The sequence below is a fragment of the Lagenorhynchus albirostris genome, chromosome 1 (assembly GCF_949774975.1).
Source record: "Lagenorhynchus albirostris chromosome 1, mLagAlb1.1, whole genome shotgun sequence".
Taxonomy (NCBI): Eukaryota; Metazoa; Chordata; class Mammalia; order Artiodactyla; family Delphinidae; genus Lagenorhynchus; species Lagenorhynchus albirostris.
The window spans coordinates 37,470,704-37,492,667 of NC_083095.1; the positions used below are offsets into that span (position 1 = coordinate 37,470,704).

At 40.0% G+C, this 21,964-nt stretch overlaps 2 protein-coding genes across 1 annotated transcript in view; one reads left to right on the forward strand and one right to left on the reverse strand.

The window, feature by feature from the left end:
* Positions 1-21,964, forward strand: part of ESR2 (estrogen receptor 2) — a 196,069-nt gene that overhangs the window by 120,677 nt on the left and 53,428 nt on the right.
* SYNE2 (spectrin repeat containing nuclear envelope protein 2) overlaps positions 1-21,964 on the reverse strand; it is a 329,548-nt gene that overhangs the window by 51,654 nt on the left and 255,930 nt on the right. Inside the window, exons 85-96 of the mRNA XM_060141612.1 lie at positions 20,542-20,697; positions 18,919-19,071; positions 16,575-16,745; positions 15,965-16,095; positions 12,978-13,182; positions 11,598-11,777; positions 10,795-10,923; positions 8,525-8,679; positions 8,268-8,412; positions 7,238-7,332; positions 5,513-5,747; positions 1,698-1,892 (exon numbers count right to left, since the gene is read on the reverse strand). Coding sequence (XP_059997595.1) covers positions 1,698-1,892; positions 5,513-5,747; positions 7,238-7,332; positions 8,268-8,412; positions 8,525-8,679; positions 10,795-10,923; positions 11,598-11,777; positions 12,978-13,182; positions 15,965-16,095; positions 16,575-16,745; positions 18,919-19,071; positions 20,542-20,697 — 1,950 coding nt within the window. The remainder of the gene's footprint in view (positions 1-1,697; positions 1,893-5,512; positions 5,748-7,237; positions 7,333-8,267; positions 8,413-8,524; positions 8,680-10,794; positions 10,924-11,597; positions 11,778-12,977; positions 13,183-15,964; positions 16,096-16,574; positions 16,746-18,918; positions 19,072-20,541; positions 20,698-21,964) is intronic.

Genomic DNA, 21,964 nt, shown 5'->3' on the forward strand with positions numbered 1-21,964 from the left:
TTCACTCTCCATTTCTTACCACTGCTCTGACTGCCACCTCCTGCTTGAAGTAATTTATAGTTTACAAAGCTTATCAACTTCATTATCTCACTGTAATCATAATAAGCTTAGGAGACAGACGCCAAGTGTTACTATCACATTTAAAAGAGGAAAACTGAGGCTCAGAGAAAACCGACTGGTCCAAGGACATGCAGTTAGAAGTAGCTTAATCAAGAGTCGACCTAAGGCTACAGTTTCCCTGTGGATGCCTTTCTTTCATATCAGTTCTTTTCCTTAAACCTTATATTACTGAGCAAATAGTTGCCTGTTATTTTCAAGTACAGAGGGTTTAATCCATTAGGATAAATTTCTATTCCTGATATTACTAAAATTCCTCCTCCTGAAGTTACTAAAATAGACAAACCCAGACTCAAACACTACTCTATTCCTCAGTACTACTGACACAAATATTCTTGGGTTGGTCCAATTGTACGCTAACACCTCACTTAAGGAGAGGCCACTTATCTCACAACATAAACTCTCTGGAACATAACCAAGGAGAAAGTGAAGGGAGAAACAAAACAAAACTATGAGTCCTTATCTCTTCCACCAAACCTTTATTTGCATTTACCACCTTGCTTTGCAAACACGGCAGGTGCTCAACAAATGTTTGCAAGTTAATGAATTTCACAGTGTATATGCCAAATAAAATTCAGATACTTTATACACTGGAGAGATGTTCAGGCCCTAACTCAGCACATATTTATTCTGTATTCAGAAAAACATCTCTGACAAGCTTGGTTATCTTGTTTTGGTACCCACACAACAGATTAAAGAGTGGGCTACAAGGAGTAAGTATACTCAGAGAAATAAAAAGTAAAAATAGGGCTTCCCTGGTGGCGCAGTGGTTGGGAGTCCGCCTGCCAATGCAGGGAACACGGATTCGTGCCCCGGTCCGGGAAGATCCCACATGCCGCGGAGCAGCTGGGCCTGTGAGCCATGGCCACTGAGCCTGCGCGTCTGGAGCCTGTGCTCCACAAGGAGAGAGGCCGCAACAGTGAGAGGCCCGTGTAGCGCAAAAAAAAAAAAAAAAAAAAAAAAAAAGTAAAAATAGCTTAAATTAAATAGAAAGAAAGACAAACAATAAAAACCACATAAGAACTCAAAAAGCATAGCAGTGCAGGGGCTAGGTTCAAAGCAGCTCAGAGTCCTTGAGAACAACTTGGGATATTTTAGCATAATAAAATATTAATGATTTTCCTAATAATCACTCAATAGAAAGCATTTTGGTTCTTAAAGGTATAATCATAAATTATTGGGAAATTCAGTTATATGGAAAAGTGTATTCTTTGAAGACAGCAGAAAGATGAAGTATCACTGTGTTTATTTTCATGTACCATACCCAAAGGCAGACCATATGTGGAATGTTAGCTTTGGGTACTGAACTTCCATTGAACATGAATTAGTTTCCTGTTTCATAAAGGTAAATATAAAATAGTACCTCAAGTATTTAGATATTAACATTGAGCTTTTCCAGTGTTATATTATTATTTTACATTAAGTAACTACCATGATTTGTGGATTAGTAGGACTCAATGTCCCTTGGAAAACCCATAATATTGTGATTTCCTAAAATTATTCCCATCTTCATACAGCAAACAAAAATTCTATGTACTGCATTTGAATATCATGAACAGAAAAGTAAGTGGTGAGTTTACCTCTGCAGTGCTCTGGAACTGTTTAATCATCTCTCCTAGTTGGAGTTTTGTGTCCTTCCAGTTGTCCTGAAGTTGACTGATTCTCTTCTCAATTGACTGTTTAGTTTCTAGGTGAGTTGTGTTCAGTAACTTGCCCCCAGCTTCCAAGGTTAGTGAATAGGTTGTCTGCCACCTCTGGAAATGAATTTCTTTATTCTTAAAAAAAAAAAAAAAAGTAATTTGCTTAAGCCTCTGATGCGATCAAAATGTGACTCTCTGCCTGCATTTGTGTGTATTTCCTTCAGAGCTTCTCTTAAATGTTAAACTAGATATAAATTAGACAAATCTGGTTAGAACACACACACACATACATACACACTCATTCACATCAAAGGCTAATATTTTTATTGAGTAGACAGCATACTACCAAATGATGTGTTCTTTTTTTTTTTTTTTTTTTTTTTTTTTCGGTACACGGGCCTCTCACTGTTGTGGCCTCTCCCGTTGAGGAGCACAGGCTCCGGACGCGCAGGCTCAGCGGCCATGGCTCATGGGCCCAGCTGCTCCATGGCATGTGGGATCTTCCCGGACCGGGGCACAAACCTGTGTCCCCTGCATCAGCAGGCAGACTCTCAACCACTGCGCCACCAGGGAAGCCCCAAATGATGTGTTCTTAAAATAATTTCCAAGGGTTGGTAAGAGATAAGATTTTAGTATAATGATTAGAAGTATAGAGAAATTAAAAATACACTTCGGGCTTCCCTGGTGGCGCAGTGGTTGAAAGTCTGCCTGCCGATGCAGGGGACACGGGTTCATGCCCCGGTCCGGGAAGATCCCACATACCGCAGAGCAACTGGGCCCGTAAGCCATGGCCACTGAGCCTGCGCGTCTGGAGCCTGTTCTCCGCAACGGGAGAGGCCACAACAGTGAGAGGCCACATACTGCAAAAAAAAAAAAAAAAAAAAAAAAAAAATACACTTCACAGAATAAAAGCCTACAAGATAAATGAATCCAAGAGTATTAAGAAAATGACTGGAGTATTAGATCCGATATTAAGAGCAAATACCCATTACCATTATGGTATAAAGAGTCAGGCTGCTCCTAACCCACAAGGCTGGAATGTGCACACTATGCTAAACAAATTTAAAAGGAGAGAACAAATAAAAAAGATAAAAATACAAAAATAGACACTTAAGCACATAAATATACACATCAGTGTTTATACTAAAGCAATAGCTTTAAAAAATGCCATTTGGAGATCACATAGGCTTTTCTTTAAAAGGGACTGAAACTAGGTATTTATAATACAAAAATGAAGTAAAAACTTTATATTTCCAAAAGTATTTGGTTTCAGGAGAAAAAATTAAATAGCTTTTATTTCTGTTGTATATATGATTTCCTTTATTTTCAAATTTCTCAAGGGAGACATAATATGGGCATTTTCCAAAATGGAAGCTGATGTTAAAAAAAAAAATCAACAGAGCATTGATTTATAAAGATATTTCTGAGAATACTCAGGATAACCCAAATGCAAAGGAGAAACACACACAAGAAAAACTGCAATTCAAGGAACACACTGCCCCTCCACACTTGTCCTTCTGATATGCAGTACTGCTCAACACAGCCACTGTGATAGATGTCTGTTAGCCATTTCAAACTGAAGTCGTCAGAAGACCTGGTTCTCGTCCAGTCTCCCCTGACTTGGTCAACAGCACATTATTCACCAAGATGCTCAACCCCAAACCTAGAGTCATCTGGATTTAGATTTTTATTTACCTGCCACATCCAAACCATAAGCAAGTCTTGTAAACCCCACCTACAAACATAGTCTTTTTATCTTCACTGTGATCACCCTTGTCTTATCCATCCTAAAAACTACCCAAGACCATTGAAATAGCCTAATGAGGGCTTCCCTGGTGGCGCAGTGGTTGGGAGTCCGCCTGCCGATGCAGGGGACATGGGTTCGTGCCCCGGTCCGGGAAGATCCCACATGCCGCGGAGCGGCTGGGCCCGTGAGCCATGGCCGCTGAGCCTGCGCGTCCGGAGCCTGTGCTCCGCAACGGGAGAGGTCACAGCGGTGAGAGGCCCGCGTACCAAAAAAAAAAAAAAAAAAAAAAAAAAAAGAAATAGCCTAACGAGCTATGGCAGGCTGTATTTTTCACAAAATGGCCACAGTATTACCAGCCCCACATGCTCTTCTAGAACCTTCCCTCTCCCCCCTTCTCTTGAACCCATGTGGGCATGCGTGATGGCCTTGATTAATAGAGGATGGTGGAAGTGGCTGACGTCTGAGGCCAGGTCTAAAAAGGCAATACAGCTTCTCTCTGGATCTATCTTTCTTGGGACATGCACCTTTGAAGCCATGAGCTGCCATGTAAGGAGTCTGGCTACCGAAAGCCTCCAAGTGGAGAGCCCACAGGGAACAAAGCCCAAGGAGCCCCAGCTGCTCCAGTTCCTGGCTGTCTGAGCCTTTCCAGCTCAAGTACTAGACATGAAAGTGAGGAAGCCTTCAGAGGAGTCCAGCCTCAGCCGTCATCTGACCGGAACTGCCTGAGAGCCCCCTGCAAGAGCCACCTAACAGCCCTGACAACCTCCAGAACTGTGAGAGAGAATAAGAAATGTTTGAGAAGTAGTACACTGGCATTCCTGCTTCTTCTCAGACCCCCACTGACCCCCAAACCACCTTCCTCAGAGCAGCCAGAGGACATTTAAAAAATACAAATCGTATCGAGCTGCTTCCTCTTCCAACTTCAATGGCTTCCAATTATCCAGACGGTCATCCCGCTACCTCACCTCCGTCCAGAATGCTCCTCCCTGACTGCCTATCGAGTCCATTTTCCATCCCTGCTGTCTCACTGGCTACACTCGTCACACGAGCCTTCTTTCTTCCTCTGCTTTGCTAAACTTGTTCCCATCTTGGGGACTCGGGAAAACTCTTCCCTCTGTCTGAAGGCTCTCCCCCCAGATCTTTGCACAGCTGGCTTCTTCTTGTTATTCAGGTTCCAGTTTAAATGTTGCCTCCCCAGAGATGACCCAGTCTAAAGCAGTCACCCAGCCTCTCCATCACCGGCCCTGTTTTAATGACCTACATATGCCATGTTGCAATCTGATATTTCCTTTAGTTTTTGATTTGTCTGATCTCCCCTACCAATCAGACAAATTAGTATTTTCTTGTTGGTTTACTGATTTGTCTGATTGCCCCCACGGGAGCAGAGGTCTTCTCTTGGTCCACACCGTATACCCAGCACTTAGAACACTGACCAGCAAAGACCAGATGCTCAGTTAATATGTGAAGCCTAGATAAATGAATGAGGCGAGCAAAGGATTTCAGAAGGGTGCTGTTTTGTTTAGCTGTCCCTCTACAGTGAAGTGTGGTTCGATAGCTCAGTGCAACATGCCCTGGGAACTGCCAACTAATTATTCTAGTCCTGTGCTCATCAAGCAACTTTCTGATTGGAAACGTTGTTGCCTAAATGAATTCACCCTCCAAGAGGAAGCAGGAATCCCACTGTAAATTACTACTTTGTGGTAGTCATTTATACATTAGTCAGTGCTTTAAATGTCTGTCACCCCAAACTTCCCCACTCTACCTACCCATCTCCAGTCCGTCTCTACTCCCACAGCCCAAGAGAGCTTCACTATTTCTGGATGAATGGATAAGACTGGGTTTCTGAGCCCACAAGGCTAAGGCTGAGTAGGGTCCCCATGACCAGCTGGCGTCCCCATCGCAGAAAGCACACTTGAACGTCACAGAAAACGCAAAACCTGAGGCGAACGACCATCTTCCAAATCAAGAGCACCCTGCAGTTCCCACACTGCTGCTGCGCATGTCCTACCTTCAGCTCATGGATCAGACTTCTTGTTTGGTGGAGGCTGTGGCAGTCCTGGCTCTTCACTGCAGACAGAAGGTGGCTGGTGTAGGCGAGCAGGCGGAGCAAGTCCCCCTCGGAGGTGGTGAAGTACTGCCACTGCCTCACCAGCTCGTCGATGTCACTCTTCCTCTGCCGAACGCCCTGGGCAGCACTCTGCCACCTCTCCTTCAGCCTCATGAACTTCCAAACAAATTCCGGTCTTGGGAAAAATAGATGGTTAGAGAATTCTGACCTCAACATGTAGAACAAATAACTATCAACATGTAATAGGAACTTAGATTTGCTATTTATGTGCACAATTTACACGGAAAAAAACTTCTTTAAATCTGAGCACCATTCAATGTAAACATGATGGGGAACTTGGGGCTGGGGCAGGGGCAGTGTGTGGGTTGGTGAAAGGTGTTTATCACAAGATAACTGCACATGGCCTAGTATTTTCCTGGCATGTGTGACAACCACTGCCTTAAACAAACTTAAGCTGTTTTTTTTTTTTTTTTTTTTTTTTTTTTTTTTTTTTTTTGCGGTTCGCGGGCCTCTCACTGTTGTGGCCTCTCCCATTGCGGAGCACAGGCTCCGGACGCGCAGGCTCAGTGGCCATGGCTCACGGGCCCAGCCGCTCCGCGGCATGTGGGATCTTCCCGGACCGGGGCACGAACCCATGTCCCCTGCATCAGCAGGCGGACTCTCAACCACTGCACCACCAGAGTAGCCCCTTAAGCTGTTTTAACACAGATTATGCCAAGTGCTTTATGGAAAACTAAACATGGGATCAATGAGAAACAGATGAACAGGTAGGTCCCTTGTAATGTTATCGATTACTTGAGGGTTGTATGCTACATAATTTCAGCAATAAAGAACATGCTTTCTGCAACTACTCAACTATTTATTTCCCAGATAGACAATGTCCTTCACATGATAAATAAGGCCTTTTATTTATTATGGGAAAAGTCATGCTTTGCTGTACTGATCAGATCAAAACTAGTTCATCATCCTGAAATTGGCTTGGATTTTATTACTTCAGAGCTAGGAAAAATGGGTTTTATATTTCTTAGTTATGTTGAAAGAGGATTCAGAGGTATATGGGTGATGATGGGGAGGAAAATAATGCCTATGGAGACATTTGGAGAGGTCATTTAAGGCCAGGCCCCCTCGGGCTCTGTCGGCAATTTCAGCAGCTATGCAAGCAGGTACAGTTACTGTCACGAGGCTGCCTAAGGGGCTCTGCTCAGCCTGACTGGAACTCCCTGGAGACCCCAACCTCATGTACACAGCATAGAAAGAAGTCTCTTCTTTCACAACTGTGACATAGCTATCTACTGGGAACAGCAGCACTTTGAAATTTATTTCTTAAATAGCAAAACATCATGAGGCTGAAGGCAGACAGGAAAACACAGTTTAGAAAAATCCTTTGGGGTAAAAACTTAGATAATGGTACTAGGTGGATGAGTGCTTGCAAAGCATCTGGTCTGCTAAGCCCACCCATCTACCATAGGGAAAAGGGCCCCTGATGTTTTTATGGCCATGAAGCAAGACTCCATCCTAATATAAAGTCAGAAGACCGGCCCCATGGTGGTCTACCGATGACATGGTCGCAGGCACTGATGTAGTCAAGATTCACATGGTGGAAGGCCCACCAGGCTGCATTGCCTTCCACGTGCCCACAACCATTACGAGTCCCAAAGAGCTCACCTCTTCTCTATTTCTGCTGTGTCCAGGAGTTGTAAGCACTGGGTGACGTAAGAGTCAGCAATTGTCTGGTTTATAGAAACTTCAGCTTCTAACATCTGTATATGAATTAAAATATGGGAATTGTTTTTGTGAATTTCCTAATAAAATCTAAGCTCACAGAGGATATGTGAGGTGATTAATTTTCAAAAGATTTGAGGCTAACTGCAAAAAATGCTTAATCATCACAACAGTACCTATGAATATAATTAGAAGCAAATAGGTCTAATAATAACTACACCTAAGGCCCATTATTGGGCTTTTTCTACTTGTTAGGCACTGAGTAAAACATGCATTGTCTCACTTATTCCTCAACCTTACGACTTAAGTAAATACTATCAGACTCATTTGAAGAGGAGGAAACTAAGATGTTCAGTAACTTATCAAAGTCACCCAGCTTTGCCTGGACAGATTTCATTTTCAGTGGATGATCTTAATGTAACAATGCAGACTTAAATCAGTTACACTAAAAAGTTACAACGCACTAATCATGCACGTTTTGGAAATGCAGGGTCTGCCTATAACCACCAGGAGCACTCTCAAATACACGTCAGCATCAGCATGGGGAAACTCCTCTGTGAAATTATTAATGCTACAATTATAGTTATACCGGGCGCTTCCATACTTTACAAAACTATTCAGTGAAAATGCAAAGATGACTTGAAGTATTTTAACATGCTCTTGGTAAAGTGGTACCGTGTTCGCATTATGCAAAAGCAACGTTGTGCTAGAAGCTTCCACCTACTGTAGAAAATCTAGGAGTTCTGTCATTAATAAAATAGAGCAGCAAAACAAAATTTTGAAATTTACGAAATGTGTGAGAACTTTACAAATGATCAACCAACAACTGAATTTGCTCAAAGACATATATTCTGTGTTTAGGGGTTGAGGATTGATAGGTACTCTCTGTATTTTATTTTATTTAATCTCTCTTCCCCTGAGTCCTGCCCCAGGCTGAGGGGTCCAAGGTGGCAGAGAGCACAGGTTTATTTACCTCATACGTTTTCTGCTGTTCCAGGAGAGCAGGGAGGCTGTCAGCAATGTTCACCTTGAGCATCTCTTCTATCTTCTCCAAAAGCTGGACCCACTTTTCACAGCAATAAAGAAACTTTTGATTCAATCCAATCCCCTGAAGTTCACTACGAAGGTTTAAAAACAAACAAAACAGAGCCATATAACAATGACATTACTGGGCTCAACTGTTAATTTTGCCTTAATTGAAACAGAATGGGAGAGCTGGGCTGTTCTGACCTGCAGCGTTCCAGTGCTGTCGCCGTGGCCCGAATCCATTGCCGGTTCACATTTTGTAATGTCTTGACAGCTACGTCACTAAGTGGGAGCTTGAGGCTTACTTCATTCAAATGCTCAATAGCAGGTGACTGGGCTGTCAGTGCCAGCACATGATTCTGTGAAAAAGAAATTAAATTCCAGATTTTTGGATGCCAATAAGATATCTGGATTATGAAAAGGCTTCAGAAATCCTACAGACCTTCCTTATCTCAAAGAAGAGGGAAAACTGGGGCCTAAATAGGTAAACGACTTGCCCACAGTCAAATAGCTAGTTAGTGTCAGAATCGGACCTGAACCCAGATCTCTCAATCCTGCTTTTTTCTAGAACAAGCTGCACACATGGCCAGAACTGAAAGAGCCCAGGAAATAGAAAGTGATCTCAGATTTTTGTCTTTGAAGAAGATGGAAATGAGCTTTCTTTTTTAAAGGACCCATTCTGGACCTTCAAGTCCCATTTAGTCTACCAACAACTTGACCTTCAACAGAACATGCAGTTTATTTACAAAGTAAATGAAAATTCAATCCTTAAAATAACCCTAGCAAAGCGTGGTAGTTACACATCAATATTATGGTGAAATCATAGGAAAGCAAACTCACCGAAATTTTATCTTTAAGACAATATTCCAGGGACAGCCTCTAGGACAACAATATATTAAGCAAACATCCTTCACCATATCCATGTTCTCACTACAGAACTCTGCCACAATAGTCTAGGTCAGGGTCAACAAACTTTTACTGTCAAGGGCGAGATCATAAATATTTTAGCCTTTTATGACCCATATGATCTCTGTTGCAAATATTCAACTCTGCCCTTGTAGCATGAAAACTCCCATAGACAGTACGTAAATGGTGGAAGGGCATGCCTGTGCCAGTAACGCTTTATTTACAAACCAGGTGAGGGGCTGCATGTAGACCATGTGCCATAGTTTGCTGACTCTTAATCTGGGTTATGAATATTGGTCCTTAGGAGTGTGCAAGATCCAGAATTCTTTCATTCTTCCATTCATCTATGTTAACTATACTAAACTTACTAAGGTAATAAAGAAGGAAAAAATTATACCATTAATTTAATAGGGCATTTTACTTTTTGATCTTCAACTAACCAGAAAAATTCAATTCATCCCAATAGCCAGCTGCTAGATTATTTTAGTTCACTGAAGCTAACTAGTAAAGACTTCAAGATTTAAAAGTCTATTAAAATTACTGAGGCATATTACTAAAATAGATCTCATGACCCAGCAATTCCACTCCTGGGTATATATTCAAAAACAACCAAAAACACTAATTTGGAAAGATATATGCAACCCAATGTTCGTAGCAGCATTATTTACAACTGTCAAGATATGGAAGCAACATAAGTGTCCATCGACAGATGAATGGATAAAGAAGATGTGGTACATGTATACAACGGAATATTACTCAGCCATAAAAAAGAACAAAGTTTTGTCACTTGCAGCAATATGGATAGATTTGGAGGGCATCATGCTAAGTGAAATAAGTCAGATAGAGAAAGACAAATACTATATGATATCACTTATACGTGGAATCTAAAAAATACAACAAACTAGTGAATATAACGAAAAAGAAGTAGACTCACAGATGAAGAGAAAAAACTAGTTGTTACCAGTCGGGGGGGCAATACAGGAGTGGGGGAGTAGGAGGTACAAACTATTGGTATAAGATAGGCTCAAGGATGTATTGTACAACATGGGGAATATAGCCAATATTCTGTAATAACTGTAAATGGAAAGTAACCTTTAAAATGTATAAAAATTAAAAAATTGAAAAAGAGAAATAATCGACAAATAAATTGTATATATTTAAAGTGTATGGGACTTCCCTGGTGGTCCAGTGGTTAAGACTCCGTGCTCCCAATGCAGGGGCCCTGGGTTCGATCACTGGTCAGGGAACTAAACCCCTCATGCCACAACTAAGAGCCCGCATGCTGCAACTAAAAATCCTGCGTGCCACAACTAAGGCCTGCCACAGCCAAATGAATAAAATAAATAAATAAATAAATATTAAAAAAATAAAAAAGCAAAAAAAAAAAGTGTAATAAAAAGATCCCTATGTTGTCATACTTTTCTAGATCTTAGGGAAAACAGGTCAAGAATGAATGGCATATCAATGACTGTGCTCAAGAGTTAAGATGCACATAGATGACAGTAATTCACTTATTTTTTATTCTATGGTGAACCTGACCCCTTAGGAATGACAAATATTGGCAATACCAGGAATAAGTCAGGATTTCCTTCTTTTTCTTGCTGGTAGAGTTTATCCAAATTCTCTTCTTCATGCGTAATGAGACCTTTTAAAGAGTTCAACTGGTCCCCAAAATCCTTGAACTGTGATAGAACAAACTAGAACAAGAGAAGTTTTCATTAGAAACAATTTTCATGTGCATCTATAACAGAATCAAGTGCAGCCTTGTGATAAAAGTCCAAGCTGTTTTCAGCCCTAAGCAGTTCATTATCTTGAATCCAGAACACTCCGGATACGCACTTTGTGCCTTTGGCAAAGTATGAAGCCTTCACAGGGATGGAAAGATCAGTTGCTTGACAGGGGCACCTAGAGGAATCCTGCTAGCTAAATATTTTTTCCCCGCTGTGTGATATTGGAGCCCCATGGCCTTCTATTCAGCTTTTTGATAATTCATGCACTAAAGGCTTTTCAAAAAGTGAATAAAATACATTAACAAATGGTCGCGCTTTAAGCAGCTACTCTATGACTCAATTACCCAACTTGGAAATTCAAATAACTATGAGATCTGAACAGTGCATGAAATATATCACTTTAACATGTTCAATAAAGAAGAAATGTATGCTTAAGATCTGCCCATTGCCCATGTGATTGAAGAATCACATGACTGAAGAATCATGTCAAATGGTAGATATGTTTAGGGCATCTTTATTCTGTGGTTTCCCTAAGGTGCAGCCCACAAAGCACTAATAACTATCACTTCAGAAGATATACGGAATTGAAGGGAGTGTGCAAATGTCCAAGACTTCAAGTTGAATAGAAAACTAAGATGAACCTTAAATTCATTTGTTTTCATAAGCAGCATCTTTTCCAAGTAGGAAGCCCTCTGGAGGGAGTGCATTTGACCAGAGAGGAGCACGTGGGTGTTGGGCTCTGCAGGCTGTGGGAGTCGATCCAGGAGAGTGGAATCTTGGAGAAAGGCTTCTTTTGTCTTCTGCACATCATGCTGCAGCTCCTGGAGAAGAAAAAAGTGATCGCAAAACATTTCCTCCTCCTTTCCCAACAAAAATCCCCAATTCATGCCACTCCATCAACATCTAGGAGAATTTCTAGATTCTGAAATAGTGGGTGTGGCTTTTTGTTACTGTTTATTTTAAAGAGATAAAAAAGCTAAGCCTTCTTTATATGATATCACTGGTGCTGTTCTGAAATTTGTCAGTTCAGAGCTAAAAGTAACCATGGATAAATAGAGTTGGGGCTTCTAGTTTACAGAAACTGGAGATGACTTGGGTACAGTCTTATGTTTTATATTTCTAGTCAGTGAACACTTTAAGGATCTGCTTCAATGCATTTTAAGAATCAATCCAACCCCGTCCTCTGCCTGACACTTTGTGACATAAATAGATTCATTTGCAGAGAGCACAGAATTTCATTGACCAAGACGATTTTAGGGCTGCTCCAGAAATATTGCAACTGTGTGAAATTTCTGTTTTTGTTGTTTTTTAAATGCCAACAGATTAGATAGAAGTTGATCAGAAATATGGTTCATATCTGTTGGATTCTTATCTCTAATTTAATTGGTTAATACTTCTTTATTTAACCTATAGTATTAAAAGATACAAAATGTACCTGGTCACCTAGTTTAAAACTAGAAAGTATTTGCTTTCTAGGCATTCATTAACATAATAGAATAAAACCACAGAGGAAAGTACACAACTCTTAAATAATAGTCTAAAAATCATGATATCCACAGAAAAGCCTTATTAACATGGTGGTGAATCTAAATGATTACTCATTTAGATTAGATAATTATTTAGATTATTTAGATAATTATTCATGATTATTTCTAAATCAAGAGATTCAACATCTACTATTCTTAGATGACCACATTCAGCTGATATATTTCTGCTTTTATTGGAGACTTTGTATGAAGCTTTGGCTTTAGAGATGTTCCTGCTAGAGTGAAAGGGGAGATTTGGAAGGAGGTGGTGTCAGGTGCCCCTGACCCAGCTACCTGCTGCGTGGCCCTCACCTCTGAGCCACCACCTGGCTCTCCCAACCCCACACGTCCCTGTCTTGCCTGTGTCCTACATGGTCTGCTCACACACCTGTCCTGACCCACTCCTCCCTCCCTGTGGTCTGTCTAGTCCCTGGGTCATGGCCCTGTTTGTCAGGCTGTCTTGGCCTTGGTTTTCCCAATGGGCTTAACGCCTACCTTTACGTCCCGCAGGGCTGGGGGCAGGATCTCTGCCAGGTTGTTTCCAGATGTGTTGATGTTTGCGAGCTGTTGGTACTTTGCTTCCTGCTGCTCCAGTCTTGCTGCAGCTTCAGCGTGAGCACTGCTATATGCCTTCCAGAGCTGTAGCGGGCTCTGGGCCCTCTGCAACTGGTCTGCAATGTCTTGGTTTACCTGTGTCCACCTGTCAGGGCAACATGAACAACAGGAACCCCATCCATCCTTTCCTTTGCAGCAAAAGCACAGCGCCCACACTCTACTCATAAGTTAAGAGCAGATAAATTAAGAAGACGTGTTAATGTCTTTTCAAAATTAATGCCATCATTAATATATAAACAGAATTCCAAATTAGGATACTTCATTGACTTTATAATTCTCAACAAAACCCGCAAAATTTGTGACTGGCAGGAAACACCTATTGTATGATGAATGTCTCTTAGGCAAAGGTGAAGAAAGTACTGAACTGTTTGCCTGATGAAACTTCCTCCACATGGGAGGGCCTCTTATTTTATAGAGGGGGTCTTTAAGTAGGCCTTATTTAAATTGTGTTTATGTCAAATTTATTTTCTAATTACAAAAGCAACATGTTCCTTATATAAAAGTAGAAATAAAAAACAATATATTTTCCTACTTCTCAGCAAAGGGTATTTATTTCCTATGATGTTCTAAATTTGCTAATGTTTTAATGTTTTGTAGAAATACGGGATGGTGTAGGACTAATTTCTTTGTGGATTGAGAGGAAAAAATGGCAGATCTTACCTGGTACTTGATAATATTTCATTTGTTCTTTAGAGAAAAGTTAATTCCTGTGTATTCTCTTTCTACTTAGGTCAATTTGCATCAGAAAGTTGGTAAAACTTGGTAAAACTGATCTTAGTCACATGAGAAGAGAAAATTGCGTAGCCCTCAAAGGATGCTAGCACACAATCTATGAGGGAAGGCAGCAGCAGAGTACCCAGGCCCCAGATTTACATAGCTGGTCTCCACGGTGGGGGGAGGGCCAGGCTAAAAATCAACTCTGGAGTCCAGGCGAACTTAACTAGAGCTGTTGATGAAACCCAGTTAGAGACCTCGCTTTTAGAGTAGATACCACCAAGTTATGAACAATTGCAAATATTCAAAGTCTTTTTGCATCCATGAAAGTCAGCTAATTTGGTGGTGCTGGCCCATTCATTGGTTGTGTGACTTGTTTTTCGGATTCTCATTTATATGCACTGTTAAACTGCTACAAAAACTAAAAATCGTAATAATAAGAAAAATAAGAAGTTATTTTCTGTAATACATTTTTCATTCTATTAAAATTGAAAAAAGTAGAAATTAAAAATTTTTGGTTTTATTCCATACTATGGACTGTAATACCTTGCCTTTCTTTCCCATTTAACTTAAAAAATTTTTCCCATGGGAAAAAAAAAATTTTCCCATTAATAAAAAATAAGTAAGCCTAAGTTTAAATGGCTGTACATAATGGTCTATAAATGGTCTTTTTTGTTTAATTACCAAATTCCAGCTTAGTATGGATATTGGGATAATTTTCAATTTTTGCTTGCAAAAATAATGCTCAGATAAACTTTGTCCAAAGGATTTTTTCTGTATTTCAAGATATTGGTCTTAAATTAGACTTCTTAGAGAATTATTGGGTCAAAGAATATAAATATGTAAATATTTTTAAGGTTATGGGTATATGTTCAAACTGCTTTCTGAAAGCATTATAATATTTACATTCTCACCCAAAACACATGAGAATGCTTGTTTCACAATATCCTCAACCCCGCTGAGTGGGCGAAAAAGGTGACAAATGGCATAATTGCTTTACTTCTTTGTATTTCACAAATCTTCTCAGAACCACCTGTTTTTAAACAAGATTTTCCCCAATTATAAATACAACATATGCTCACAACCCCCCACAAAACGTGTGTTTAAATCTATCCATACCTATATTGAGATTGTCTACCCATCTACCTACCTACCTACCTACCTACCTGTCTATAAAGAGAAAGTAAAAAAAAACACCTGACATCTCATTAATCTAGAGATATCTACTGTTGGCATTTTGGTGCTATTTTCTTCAGTCGTTTTCAATATGCCTTCTGATATATTCTTGTGCCAACAACTGAATGTGTATGTGCACTGGTGACAACTGAATCCCTTTAATAGCAACCTGAACCACCATATGTTTTGAGGGAGGCCCCCATTACTGTATATGAAATTAGATACGTGTCTGTGTTTATCTTTACCCTCCCTCCTCCCCCTCTTCCACTAAGGACTGGATCTAGGGCTGAGGACACCACTGCAGGGTACATAAATGTGGTGTCCCTTGTTCAACATATATTCAAAGTTGGTTTATAGGAGAGGTTGAATCTGCAGGAAGGAAGGGTGGAGAAGGCCACTGAGGGTAGCTTAATCTCTTCACCACTGTCTGGAACAAATCAGCTTTGGGCCAACTTTCATATCCCATCCAGCTATATAAAAGCCTCACAATCAACCAGGGCCACACTCCTTAGAAGGAGTTTTCTATCATAAGTAGTTCATCAAAGAATTCCTCCTAACCTTACAAATATCTCCTGAGATGTATTCTAACATCCCCTTACTTCCACCTTATAATGTTTCCAGTGAGACAGACTGCCCATCTGGCCACCCCTTAGCCTGTTTCTGCCTGTTGGTTTTGGTGCCCTTGAGGATCGCATTGGGCATTTAGTCTATGCCCACTGAACGTGGCTACACTGGGGCTGTACTTAGGACATTTCTAGATGCATTATACCAAACACTTGTACAAGGCAAGTAATAGCCTTCACAACGTCAAATCTTACGTGAACAAGATCCTTCCAAGCAGGAGAGACCAGAATAGTATGAAACCAGTTATCTCAGATGATTAAGAAGGCTTTACCCAGCCTACGTCCCTTCATTTGTCACACGTCATTAAGATAAAAATATCTGCTCTACCATTCAAATTGCATCTTAAAGTGTACCTTGTGTGAGTATTTTGGCATTTCTCTTGAATTATTTCAGCAACTGAGGGGCAGTAATCTTTGAGTTTTCCAATAACCTCCTGGAGTTTCTTCCAACTCCCTTCACTGCTCTCAGCTTCATCCTGAAGAGTCTAGGAGGACAGAGCAGGAATGTCAGTTGCAGAACAGCCTGGCCTCGTCCAAAGAAGGCAGCAGCTGGTCAACACTTGCCGCTGTACCACAATAATGTTAACACTCAAACTTTAATAGGACAGGGATAAATTACCAGAAATGTGAAGCAGAAAACTGAGAAGGCATTCTTTCATGGGGCTAGCACTTGAAATAGCATACTTAAAAAAAAAAAAACACCCCAAACCCAAACCTTTAAATTGTGAAATAACATGGACATGAAAGATGAAGAAAAAGTCACAGTATACTTGTACCAAGTTTCACTCATTTGGTTCATGTCATTCATTTTGAAATTTCAAGTTATACTTTTGATGCTGCTGTTTAAAATACTGTTTCGTGTTTCTCTGTGGAGAACATAATAGTAATTGTGTTCATTTCTGTGCTTCCTTCCATTGGAGATTTTCTGCCAATAATGCATTGTGCCAAGATCTGGTTAATATACCTGAAGGTTCTGCACCTGGCACCTTAAGGCCTCTAATGATAAAACCACAGGTTTGCTGTGTTCCATGCAGTACCAGAATCGGATCGTCATCATATTCACTTCATCATAGAGTTTATCATAAGTCTTCCACTCCTGTAAAACAGACTGCATGGAGGTCTTGAGCTCATTGACCTATACAAAAAGTAGAAACATATTTAGGAAATCATCGACAAGAGGCTCTCTCATCTTTTTTGTTTCCCCTCCTAAGGACTCTACCACCGTATCCAATTTAGGCATTTTAATTTGAGAGTGGAGCTTCAGTGATTCACTGAAGGTGAGAAGGGTGGGTCAATGAACAAGAAATATCAAAGAAGGCTAAGTTTTAGAGTAGCTGAATGGAAAAGAGCCCTCAGACCAGAGTCCCCAGCACAGAGAGAGTTCAGCCTACAGAGGGACAGCCCAGGGAAAAAAACACTGATTGAGGAATCAGAATCTCAGAATATACATTTCAGTGGCACCCTATTAGCTTTCTGACCTTGGGCAAGTTATTTAATCCTTGAGTCTATTTCTTCATCCACAAAACAGATATAATAAATGAAAACATAAAGAAAATAGTGTCTGTGAAAATGCTCTGAAAACTGTAAAGCATTATAAATGTAAAGTGTCAACCTGTGTTACCCGGCACTTAAGTCTGGTTACTACTGGAGAGCAAGCAAAACTTGGAGAGCATCATGCTTGGCCAAAGTGATGGGCAAGTGCAAAGTAGGAGGAAATGCAATGGTGGCCATATTTTATTCTTTAATGTGTTTTGATAACTATGAAAGGTTGAAAATTGAAGCATTTAAATGATCTCTGACACAATCGAGAATATACAAGTATATAAATCTTTATATATTATGTAAAGAACACTTATATCTCAACAATAAAAAGACAACCAAACTCAAAAATGGACAAAGGATTGAATAACCATCTCTCTAAAGAATATATACAAATGGCCAATAAGCGTATGAAAAGACACTCAACATCCACAGTCATTAGAGAAATAGAAATCAAAACCATGAGATACCCCTTCACATCCACTAGGATGGCTATAATCAAAGTTGGATAATAACCAGTACTGGCGAGACTATGGAAAAATTGGAACGCTCATACACTGCTGATGGAAGTGCAAAGTGGTGCAGCTTCTGTAGAAAAGTTTGGCAGTCCCTCAAGAAGCTAAATACTGTATAGAGTTACCATATGACCCACTAATTCTACTCTTAGGTATATGCCCAAGAGAACTGAAAGCATATGTTCACAAAAAAACCTATACACACACATTCTCAGCAGTGTAGGAGGGTTTTAATGTCTCCATATCCTTGTCAACACTTGTTACTGTCTGTCTTTTTACTGCAGCTATCCTCCTGCAGCCTGTGAGCATCTTGAGGGTAAGAACAATTTATTTTCTTATCATTGCACCCTTGGCAGTGAGCACAGTGCCTCACAAAAGATATGTTAACAAAGGACTCACACAGATATGTTAAGCTCACCCCTACTTTTCTGCCTGAGTCCTGGGGGAAGAATGAGGCTGAGGGTCACCTATGGATTTCATTTACATGGGTTATTCCCAATTCTCCCTTGGAACAAATGGTTGAATGTAGATTTTAGTAGATGACAAATAATCCACAATAAAGACTCTCTGGGAAACATGGACACACCTATAATAGGTTAGTATTTACAATTTCTCCCTCCATTTGTGGGGAAATGTCAAAGTTGCAGTGTCTGAGGATGCCTGCCCTTTGTCTTTTGGTGTTCTTCCTCCCAGAAGGGGTAAATGCAGACTTTGACATGCCTTTCATACAATTACCAGACTTCTTCCACAGTCTTCTATGCTTTCTCCTCACCACATGCTGTTTCTCCCCACCTCTGGAGTTTTCCCTAGGCTGACCATGCTTCTAGCTTAATAGAGGCTACATGCGATAGGATCACGCCCTCCCTGAGGCATCTCCCTGGGTGTGGGGAATCTGAGCTGCTTCTTCATAACTGCTCCTGTATATCTGGCCAAGAAACAACGCCAGATGTTCTGCTGGGTTTGGGGTTGGGGGTGGAGACATTTTTGTGTGTGTGAGTACATTAGACAAAACAAAGATAACCAGGTGGACTTCTAGCTTGCCAAGGATGTGGGAATTTGGTGACTTTGCCTCTGAGTATCCAGTGAAGGAAAAAAATAAGAGAGATCTGAAATGTTTTTCTCTACTTCACTTCAGTAGTTTTCACAGCAACTTTTCAGTTTTTGGTATGGAGCGAGTGTCCATTATCAAACAAGAAATAAGGTAAAAGAAGGATACGTGGAGAGAAATAATACGCTGTAAATGAATTCTAGTACCTGGTTGATAACACTGTTTTTCTTTTGAAATAACTCATCAATTCTAGATGCTGTATCTTCCAGCAATGGCATTGTCCCACTCTCTGAAGTCAGGTAACTTTGTCTCAATTCATCCAATGCTTTGGATTTAACTGCAAGTTGATTTTCTATATCCTGGAAGGGCAAGAGGAAAAGGTTTTCATATGCACAATATTACAAAACAATTAATAAGGGGGTAAGAGGTAGGAGTCTGCACTTTTCAAGTAATAATGCCAATAGAGTATATAATTTAATAACATTACACAGAAGACATTTTAATTATATCACACTCTCAATTCAATTTTTACAGTGAAATTTTGTAATATGAATTTACAATATTACAATATGAGGTTTTACAATACTTTCCATTATTACATGGCTCTAGATTTTAGAAGAGTCTAGGTAGCAAGTCCTTATCATCATGGTATAGTAGAAAGAGTCTAGGAGATATAGTTTCCATTCCACGTCTGCCCTGTACTGGCTGTTGGACCAAGCGTTAAGTCATCAAACTGCCAAGTCTGCATTTTCCCATCTGGAAAACAGTGACGACATCCCAGGCCTGAGTAACTTAGCACTCAGGTGAAAGCAGGGCGGCCGGCTGGGGGTGCTAGAGCACTGAGCTTCCAGTCAGGAGGTGGCTGTAAACACTCTAAAATGGAAATGGCTAGTGGGTAGTTAGAAACAGGATACGACCATCTGAAAAGATCTCTTATGGAGGTGTTGCTGCCCATATACTATATCCAGTATCATTCTGTAACCTTCTAAGTAGAACAGGGGTCTGAGCCGACTTTCCAGCCCCAACAGTGAGAAGCTCCATGCCTTTCTGTAGGCGGTGCAGAACCCACGTAACCTGTGCCGTCTACAGCTCTGGGACAGTGGAACTGCTCTCAACAGGAGTGACACAATCGGGGCGGTGGGGAGGGAGGAGTAAACGCACGTTTGGGTGAGGGCACCTCAAAGACCAAGTGACCTGGCAAATGATGACTGAACGAAAAAAGGGCACAGCCAACCTGCTCTAGCCCAAATGGGATTTAGACAGTGGTTCTGAGGGAAAAGTAGTCCTTTGAGAACACATTACACAGTAGGTAAAATAAAACCATTTTCCTCTGAAGAAACAGAAAGAAATACTAAAACTCATGGAGGCTTCAGAGTAATTTTGTAAATACTGGAGAAATTAATAAAAACACAAAAACTGGAAAACATCAACATCAAAATTCCCGTGGAACTTTTTTTTTGTCTGCACCGTGCGGCTTGTGAGATCCTAGTTCCCCAACCAGGGACTGAACCCAGGCCATAGCAGTGAAAGCACTGAATCCTAACCACTGGACTGCCAGGGAACTCCCAACATTTTTTTCTTAGGAGTAGCATTCAAATCTCTTAAGAACTACCATAACCATGAAAATACTTCTGTTTATCATTTAAAAACAGCATTTTGCAGTTCTGTAAAACACATGGACACATCTATTTTATAGAAGAAAGTTAAGTAGCTGGGGGCTTTGAGGAGAACCCTCAGAAACTACAGCAGCTTGCCCTGCTCCCTGGGGCAGGTTTGGTAACTAACAGCCTGACCAAGCCACACTGGACAGGTGCTGTGTGTCTTCTCACCTGACAATCCAGGAGTGTCTTCTGCACCGAGACCACACTTTCAGGTTTTTGTAAAGTGTTCAGTCTCTCCTCTTGTGCCTCCATCCAGTTGTTCAGAATCTGTATTTTGTTTTCATTCTCAGTGATACTTTCCAAAAGTTGTTCTAATTGTTGTATCTACCAGTTATGAATAAGAAAATAAAACTTTCTTATTTTAAACCACATGTTTAAAATGTAAATGTCGTGATATGTTATTTTTAATAGGATAATTTTGTTTCTTCTCAGATTTCTAACGTTTTGCACAAGATTTCCCAACAACTTTTGGAATAAAGATTCATAAGTCAGGAAATATGAATTATTTTCTCCTTTTTAAAAAAAATCTAACATTTGAAATGAAAGCTAACCTGATAAGAAAGCTGGCTGTTCTGGAGTTCCACAGTATCTGTACAAAACAAAATCATGTTGCTAACACTCAATATTTTTTCATTGCATCATCTATTGATATACGTAAAGCTTAAGAAAATTTTTTTCCCCAGACTCTCTTCATTAGACTCACTTAAAAACTGTCAATATAAAGAATATCACAAATAATGCATCAATTTAATAAAGTAATATTTTTTAAATGTCTGTGATTCTTCTCATTTTTAATGCTTACAATGTTTATTAGGTTACAATCATAGTATATATGTTTTGTACTTCTTTTCATATGCCATAGGCGCTTTCTATGTCATGACTTGCTGTCCAGTATTTCATCAAATGGACATCATATAATTTTTTTAATTATTTCTCTCAAGTTGGAAATTCAGGCAGTCTATATTTTTCACCCGAATAAATAATGTTGAATTGAACACTTGGTGCACATATCTTTTCCTTTTTGAAGGACTGTCTACTTAAAATAAATGTAAAAGGAGTGGACTGCTGGGTTAAGAGATAAGATGATGATTATGGTTCTTGAAATTTTCTGAATGCTTTCCAAAAGGGTATGTAAGCCATTATCTGCAATGTTGAATGTGAAAGCCTTGGGCTTTTATCTTTATCTTAAGTTTTTCTAATTTAGTAAGTGTATAATGTTATTAATGTTTATTTCAAATGTCTGACAAAGTGGTAACCTTTCCGTATTTATTTGCCAATTATAATTTTCTCTTTTGTGAATTATCTGCTCATGTTCTTTGTCCATCAAATCTTAATTGTATGAATCTATTTGTATGCATTCTCCACACAATAAAGAAATCAACCGATTTTCACTATTGTATATAAATATTAAATATTTTCCCAAGAATAAGTGTGCTTAATCTTTTCGGTCATGGAATGAAAATCTACCAAGAAGCCATATACATTTTTCTTCCTTTTTATAATCTTTCTAAAGCTGAAATAGCTTTGCTGCTTTTTAACATCTACTTTCACAGAAAATGTCGAAACTTCTGACCATTTAGTAGCCTCATGT